The 8,014-nt window shown below is 55.7% G+C and overlaps 1 protein-coding gene and 1 pseudogene across 1 annotated transcript, besides 8 other annotated features; both read left to right on the top strand.

The window, feature by feature from the left end:
• On the top strand, positions 1–1,008 carry Tc00.1047053509979.379 (hypothetical protein, conserved; the record flags this gene model as incomplete). The annotated part of the gene is made up of 1 exon (XM_815707.1): positions 1–1,008. A coding segment is annotated over one exon (1,008 nt), but the record flags the coding sequence as incomplete, so codon positions are not given.
• Positions 1–3,117: a sequence feature (heterozygous, Esmeraldo-like haplotype).
• Positions 1,223–1,289: a sequence feature (CT-rich).
• On the top strand, positions 1,802–2,764 carry Tc00.1047053509979.365 (annotated as a pseudogene).
• Positions 3,118–4,203: a sequence feature (areas merged during assembly that could not be assigned to a particular haplotype. This can correspond to areas where the two haplotypes were merged or to regions with more than two copies in the genome that were merged during assembly.).
• Positions 4,051–4,338: a mobile genetic element.
• Positions 4,204–7,330: a sequence feature (heterozygous, non-Esmeraldo-like haplotype).
• Positions 7,331–7,443: a sequence feature (areas merged during assembly that could not be assigned to a particular haplotype. This can correspond to areas where the two haplotypes were merged or to regions with more than two copies in the genome that were merged during assembly.).
• Positions 7,444–8,014: part of a sequence feature (heterozygous, Esmeraldo-like haplotype) that runs on past the window's edge.
• Positions 7,736–7,776: a microsatellite.

The raw sequence follows: 8,014 nt of genomic DNA, 5'->3' as shown, positions 1-8,014 counted from the left end.
GCAAAGGATTTACAATACTACCCGTATGCGGATGTACGCTCCACCGTGAAACGCTCCCGCTGCCCCGTGAAATTTGATGTCAAACGCACCGAGCGTCGTCATGAATGCATGGCGACATCCGCAACAGTGGGCATGTATAACGTGGCTACGGACATCTCAAGCCATCCACATCGCTTGGTCTGCATGGACCGTGACACTGGACGTGAGGGACATTGGCTGAACAAGCCACCCGCGTACCAATCGGTGCCTGAGTACATTGATGTCACGAACGCCCTGAAGATGGTGCGACCACGCAGACGTGTGGCGACCATGGCTGCGCAAGTTCCAGAGGACGGCCACGACGAACGTCCGAAGGCACCCGATAATACTGTTTCCATTGAGAGAGACCTTAACTTCCCGAAGAGCATCTTCGATCAGTGTGAGGCGAGGAGGGTGCGGCGGTTTTCGACAATGGTTGGCCGGAGTACTTCGGCGCCGCTGAATTCTTATGAGGCTTCGGAGAATGTTGAGTTTACACAGGTCACCGCACGTACACCATGCGCTATTATCCACGCAAAAGCCCCCGGACATGCACCACTGCACCGACCAAACCCGACAGAAATTGGTGAAGTGCCAAACCTCAGGTGGGTTAAGCCAAGGACAGAGCGCACAGTGGATTTTGGTGTGGTCTCCACCGTGTCACTGCCGCCGCTCATAACAAAGGACCTATGGTACGATACAAGCAATCGCAAACTTGTAGAGTCTCGAGTGAAGGGAAATCCCATGATAGAGACGCAAGTGTCACGTGAGAAGCGTGCCAAAATATTCTCCACGGCAGGCTGTGGCGCCCACACGGTGTACAACATTGATCTGCCGCGGAGAGGCAAGTCGGTGCCTGTGTTTGAAAAGCAAATCACGAAAGAAACCCAATTCTGTGGACACCGGCTGCAGTCGGAGCGGTGGCAGCGGAAGTACCCGCGAGCACCCGGCCCTGGTCACTACAATGTCTCCTATCGCCTCGTGGAGTAACTGAGGCGGATACCCATGGTAGTGACAAGCGCAACGATGCAGCACCTGCCCGCAAATGGCCCAAAAAAACCGAGAGGAATGAAATGAAATGATAACGGCAGAATGAATGACGGGAGAAAAGGAAGATATATAAATACCAGATGGTATGGAGAGGGAAAAGAAAATATTTTGAATTGTGGTTCAAATAATATGTAAATAGATTTTTACGAGAGGAAAAAAAAAAAAGAAAGAGAGAGAGAGAGAGAGACAGATGGAGGAGGGAAGAAAAAGAAAAAGAAGGATATGGGAATAATGCTGAGACACACAACAATTTATGGTTGGAGGCGAAGAAACAGTCATGCACAGCCGTCAACGGCATTTTTTTGTTCCTAGTCTTTTTTTTTTTTTTGGTCCTTTTCCCGTTGCATGGTTACAGGCTTATTTTTTATCTGGAGGCTTTCCTGTTCTGTCGACTCCTGCAACTTCTTTTTGTGCCTTTATTTATTTCCCACCCTGTCCATGATATCGGTTTCTAATGCCTCATCAAGCCACGAAATAATTCCCTAACAGTCACAACAATGCATGAGTTGCCGCACACCCCATCATGGCCTGCAGTGCTGCTGCTGCTGCTGCTTGTGATGATGCCAGCGATGTGAAATGCCGGCGGGTGTCCTGCTCTCATCCTGACGTATCCCTGTTTCCTTGACGATGCGGTGCGTGCCGACGACGTGTGGGCGTCCCCGGGTGTGGTGGAAGACGTGCCTCTCGGAGCGCAGGATGCGTTGCAGGTGTGCAGCGTCGTTTGGAGGGACCGATGGGTGCCCGTCCGCATCAAGGCGCCAACAACGGACCCGTGTGACAGCAGGAGGCACTGCGGCTTCTCCTGGTGTTGCACAGCGAATGCATTGGACGGCGCGTTTGGCTGCAAGAATGGTGCTCTGTCGTCTGCGCACGGGAACGCTGTTGCCGAGGAGGTTGTCCCTGCTGCTGTCAAACTGCATGCGGATCGTCTGCTCATCCAGCCACTGGAGCGTCCGTTGGTTGTGCCGTCACTCGCCACTGGCAGTGTTTGCAGTCGGTTCACTGTGCCTGCTGAGCATTGTTCCGCTGGTGCTGCCAATTCTGACATGGTGCAGTGCGTGGCTGCTGCGCCGGGTGGTGTGTGGGCACTGCCGTGCGCCACGCTGGAGGATGGCCGTCCCGTCGCTGGCGCCATGAACATTGCCCGGCCGTCTTGTTTCACGGACGCCTCGCCACCCGCATCGCCGCGCACCTGATGGCCCATGCTGTTGGGTTTGCCTGCCCGCACATGGCAGGCCGCGGCATGGTGAGGAATGCTGCCTGTGTGCGTGGCGGGGCGCTGTCGGTGGTGGTGCACTCGACGACTGCCGCGATGGCAGCGAGGGAGCACCACGACTGCGACGACGTTGATGGCGTGGAGCAGCAGGATGACGATGGGGACGGGAGGACGCTGGAGTCGCACCGGTCGTGGCGCCACGCGAGGGATGAGTGGATGGCGGCGATTGGGGGTGCCGGCGACTGCGCGGAGCTGACGCTGCTGCATTGGCTGCCCTGGGCTGCATGAGGGTGAGCAAGGGGATGACGGAGCCGATGCGTTGGTGCGGGAATTCGGGTTGTGCGCTGCAGCAGCAGAGGAATTGCTCTGCACTGAACATGAGTGAATATTCCCACATGCTGTGCGAATTGGGCGTTCCCGTCGAATGCTGCGCGTCGGATCTGTATTCCATTGGCTGGTGTTTGGGGAGTGTCCATAAAATGTCCGCAGAACGCCCGATGGACAGCTGCCTCATCATTGATCCCGCACTGGATGTGAGGGATGCTGACGCTGTTATTTGGCGGGGAGAATGTTTGTCTGCGATGCCTGGGGATAGACCCTCTTCGTGGTGTCCGGACACGCTTCCCACGAACACGACGCATGCGAGGGACCCGGAGGAGACGTATCTGAGTGCTGCCATGCATGCGGCATTGGGGTGCCTTGTCATGCAGGTGCGTCTTAGAGTGGTCGAAAAGGGCGGCGTCCGTTGGGTCCCATGCACGGACGTGGCGACGATTGCGTGGGCCACTCGACCGCACGGTGAGGGAAGCGTTGCTTGCCGTGGCCACGCGCAGGTGTGCACGATATCCGCCGCCGCCGGCAGTCTACTCCCGGTGGTTTCGTGGGACGGCGAGGAGAGGGTGTGGAGCAGGACGGTCCCACCGGCAATTACTGGACAAGGATTGCGAGGGGGCATCCGCCCCCGTTGCGGAGAGCATTGATTCCGGCCGCGGCACCCCACCGAAGGATGTCGACTTGGCTGCACCCCAGAAGAATCCGTCGCCCGAGGAGAGGCAGTCGCCCCAGATGCTCCGACAGGCGACGGGGTGATCTCGCCCAGCGACACCGCGGGTGCGCCGCAGGAGGCTTTGAGGAAGGGCGATCTTCCGTGCAACGACGATGTCGCCGCCGATGCCGCGCAGGGCGCCGTGGACCCTCCGCGGAGCGATGATGATGCGGCGGTGGGGCGCGGGGATTGGGAGGCAGACCTGACGGACGCCCCGCCTCCGATCCACGGCAATGACGCTGCTTCTTCTGCTTGCCGCTGCCGCCGCCGTGGCACCACTCTGTTGAGCGGCGGCATGGGTTCCGTTGCACGGCGAGGCGACTGCTGTTGCTTCCTGCGTGGATGGCACTCAGCAGTGGATGCAAGAGAGAAAAACCCATGCCAATTGATATGCCTCTCTCTATATATATACGTTCTGTTTGTCTGTACACTTTATGCCAGGAACATGCTCTATAGACTCTGCCTCTCTTTTGTTGACTGCCAATGTCGAGGCACCACGCACCTTTTTTATTTTTGATGGTTTACGAGTACCAGTCTGTTTGGCTTCTTCTGAGGAATGCCGTGGGGGCGTTTGTGTGCGTGTGCGAGGGCCCCGTGTGGGCTGTGATTCCCCATTATTATTTATTTATTTGCCTTGGCTTTGTGTAATGATCCTTTGCTTCTCCTATTGTGTGTGTTGTGGGATGGGCGGTAAATGAAGTGTGTGGACGAGCCGAAGAATAGGTGCTTGTGACCAGGATGCTTGCGACGAGGACTGGCTGCCTAAATTAATATATATTCTGATAAAACGAAGACATTTCTGTGCGGTATTTTTTCTCTGTCTTGTGGTCGATTGGATGGCCTCGATGGAAGTAATTAGGGCGCCGATGGCGGTGAGAAGAAATTGATGAGTTATTTATGTTTTTGCCGTCCCAGCAGCCCCCTTTTTTTTGATTTCCCACCATGCGGCGGTGTCTTGTGGCTGGAGGACTCCGAAGTCTGCCACTTCGTAAGTCATAGTATTTCTAACCCCAACAACGCGCAGCATGTCACGAGAGTGGCAGTCCGAATATATATAAATGCATATATGTGGTTGGAGCAAGCACTGAGTAGATTGCGAACCCACTGCCCCTCCGTTCGCCCCTTCCTTCTGTTTTGCTTGGTTTCTTTAGACAGGTTGAGAGTCCGGCCGGCGGCCCAGGCGAATATCCGCTGGTGTTTTATTTTGTTGGAGGAAAGGCGTCTTCGTGGGACGGCGGGGCGGTGGAGTGTGGCGCTGAGCTGACGCTGCGGACCGTCGGCACGATGAGGGGAATCGTCGTGGTGTGTGCAGCGGGGCTTGCGCTCCGTTGGCTGCTGCTGGGGAAGGGGCGTTGCGCGTTTGATTTGCAGCTCTTGGGGCTATTGTGGGAGAAGGTGGGAGGCTGAGGGCATGAGGACTGAATTGTTTTGAGTGGCAGCGCTCCGTTGACTTGCGGCCAGTCGTGTCACTCCTTTGGGGTTTGGCAGCCCGTCTCGTTTGTTTACTTCCCACTGCAGGACGTGGGTAACACTGCTCCGAAGAGCACTTGTTTAGACGGGTGTGAGCTGCTGCCGTGCATGGTGCATGGACTGTTTGATTGTGTGGGGAGGTGAATGGAGTGACGAATACTTCTGTTTGGCGTGTCGCGGTGTGTCGGAATGATGTTCGGATGACATGTGAAGGGTTTTGTGTGTAGTTTTTGTTTCTTCTCTGGTGGAGCCGACATGTGTGCGGGGATTGTGGCATTGCTGGCTGACAGTTCCACGCCACTCTTCAGCATTTCTGGATTTGCTGAGGAATGACGGCTGGCGACCAGCGTGTTGGTGCTGCTGGTGGGAATAAGTGCATCGGGAATAGGCTGTTTTCTCTTTCCCATGCTGGAGCCGATGAACTGGCACGAGGGCACCGGCTGCGGGCTGCCTGCCAGCACGTGTGAGCAGCGGATCCATGCACACACAGACGCTCGTCGCAAGAGCTTGCGCGATCACAGTGGCTTTTGTGGCGTGCTTTTATGGTCGCCATCCCGTTGGAGAATGTGTGAAGCAAACGGCTGACGGAGCACGAAGAAAATGAGTGCGTGCACTGTGCCGTGTTTTAGCGTCGATGGCAGAGCGACGGGAGGCCCGTGCTGGCAACTGAGATCTTTGCGTCGCGAGGGATGTCAGTGTTGATTTTGGATTGTCGAGGGTGAAATGAATTTGCTGCTGCCCGTGTGTGTGGCCACTCCGGCGGAGGGTGGACACAAAAGGGAGGATGCAGGCGCTGCGTGTGTGTGCAGGTGCCATGCAACAGCGTCACAACAAACATGCTGCGACTCGGTGACCCTCACATCGCTGTGGTCCTCACACACAGCCGAGGCACGGCCCACATCGATGCACTTAGTGGACGGATTGAGGCATCTTTTGAGGCGCTGCAGGGAGCAGGATGTGTTGACGCAGCCACGACGTGCATGGAGTGTCACGATTGCACAGCCGGCTGTGGCTGGTGGAATATTTACTTCTCGGAGGCAACAGAGAGAGAGAGAGAGAGCTGTTGCTGCTGTTGGCGTCGTTGCTGCCTTTTTTTGCCTCCCATGCCGATTATTGTCTGTCCGCTGATCATGGGTGGTGTGCCTCCACTAGTGACGTCGTCTGCAGGCATTTCATAGCACCAGTGAAACACGCATCACGTCGCATGCTTTGGCTGTGGATATGGTGTCGTGAATGCAGCCGGCATTATTTTGCCCGACTCCTTTTCACTGCCTTGCGACAAATAGATGCGTCGCCGCCCGAGTCATTCACTGCAGCTCCGTGTGTTGTACTGCCAGCACAGTACTCTCTTGTTGTCTGACGCCTGGCTGACAGTCCAGCACCACTGCGTTGGGGCATGCAAGGATGTGGACTGCCGCTCACGGTGTTGGGCACCGCTGTTTGGATGCGGCGGCCACACGAGCGGATGTATTGTGGCACAATGAAATGCGTGAAATACGCGGAATCACAGCGGCTGCAATAATATCGACGGTGCGGCACCACGGAATGTGTGAGGGGGTGATGCATGATGAATCACAGTGGGCGGCATGCGAGGGAAGTGCACCGCGGCAGAGCGTCATCCCGCCCTCAGCCTGCAGGGGAATGTTCACCCACAAGAATATATGGACGAGACACCACCAAACACAAATGTCTTTCCATGCGCCAATAAATAGGAGCGAAGGTGCGTTCTGGTGCGTGGGAGTTCACTCACATGTTTTTTATTTCCACCGCAATAAACGGTGAGGAATCATGTGTCACAGCGACGAACGAAGGAAACACCTATTGCAACACTTTGCCACCGAAAAGCAGGAACAATACAAATTGAATTCTTGGCTGCACCAACACAAGAAAAACCCACAAGAGGAAAAAAAGAAATTGGTCACCCTGCAGAAACCCCAACACACGACCCAGGCATAAGGGTTTGCCCTCTGAAGGAGCTCACAGACATATTCAGGCATCGGCCAACATCCAAACAGAAACACAAATAAATGGCTGCCTGCTTTATTCCATTTCCTGCGCTCATTTTTGCGTGTGCGGCTGCAGCTGCGGTGGTGGCCGCGCTTGCATGAGGTGGTGTGCGCTGAATATGAAGGAAGGCCGAAGGCGACTGAACTGTTTTTGTGATGAATATTGACTGCGCCTCCCGTGGACCAACAATCCGCGTTGTGTGTGGAGATCTTCTCTTTTTTGTTACTTTGCTGTTGTGTTGCTGTGTGCGCTGCACCCTCTTGTATGTGTGTGTGCGTACCCTTCGTGAGGGGTGCCGACACGACGGATCGCTCTTGCCGTATGTACATGCGGTGGAGCCTTGTGTGCCGCTCCTGTTTCCTCCTCCATCTGTGTGTTGGTGTTGCGGCAGGGCTGCGTGTGTGTGTGCCTGTTGCCGTGGATTGGAGTGAGTGTCGTGCGTGGTGTTTGCTGTTTCCGCTGGTGGCGTTTGTTACTGTGCCGTGACTTTTTTTTTTTCTTCTGCGTTGACGGGGAGTTAGTTTGTGCTTAAAGCTACACGCAAGTGACAGGAGTGATGGCGATGATGATGACTGGCCGTGTGCTGCTGGTGTGTGCCCTCTGCGTGCTGTGGTGCGGTGCCGGCGGTGGCTACGCGTGGTTTTTCAACGATGAGGTACATGCATATTATTATGGGGCAAACGGCACGTACTGTAAAGCTTTTCCCGAAATTTTTTCTTTTTGCAGTAAAGCAACTGGGGAAACGTCTCCACAAAATGCAGCTGGAGGTTCTGTCACAGGGGAAAATGCCGGGCCGGCAGGGAAGGCGAGTGATCCACTGAGTGGCGAGGGTTCTGCCGGGAGGCTGGCCCACGGTTCGGAGGGAAGTGGCTCGGGTCGATCGAAAGAAGATGAAGGTAAAGCAGAAGAATTAAACCAGCAGGTAGGAGCACCTCCGTCACCACTACCACCAGCACCACCAGCACCAACAGGGCCGATAAATTTGCCGAAGTCAGCGGAACCCGGTGAACCAGCGACCTCCGGTGTAACAACAGAACCACAATCAGCGCAGCAGCTGCAGTCACAGTTGCCGGCGGCAGGAAACCAAGGCGTTACAGGCGACGGTTCGCCAGAGCCAGGAACGGCAGCCGCATCAGATGCCACGCGGAGCACACCAGCAGGGGGTGACGCTGAGCCAACATCCCCATCCCCAGGCGGCCAGTTTGCTG

This window comes from Trypanosoma cruzi, genomic scaffold (assembly GCF_000209065.1).
Source record: "Trypanosoma cruzi strain CL Brener 1047053516561 genomic scaffold, whole genome shotgun sequence".
Taxonomy (NCBI): Eukaryota; Euglenozoa; class Kinetoplastea; order Trypanosomatida; family Trypanosomatidae; genus Trypanosoma; species Trypanosoma cruzi.
The sequence above is the reverse complement of the archived record's forward strand: the minus strand, read 5'-3'. Positions and strand labels throughout refer to the sequence as shown.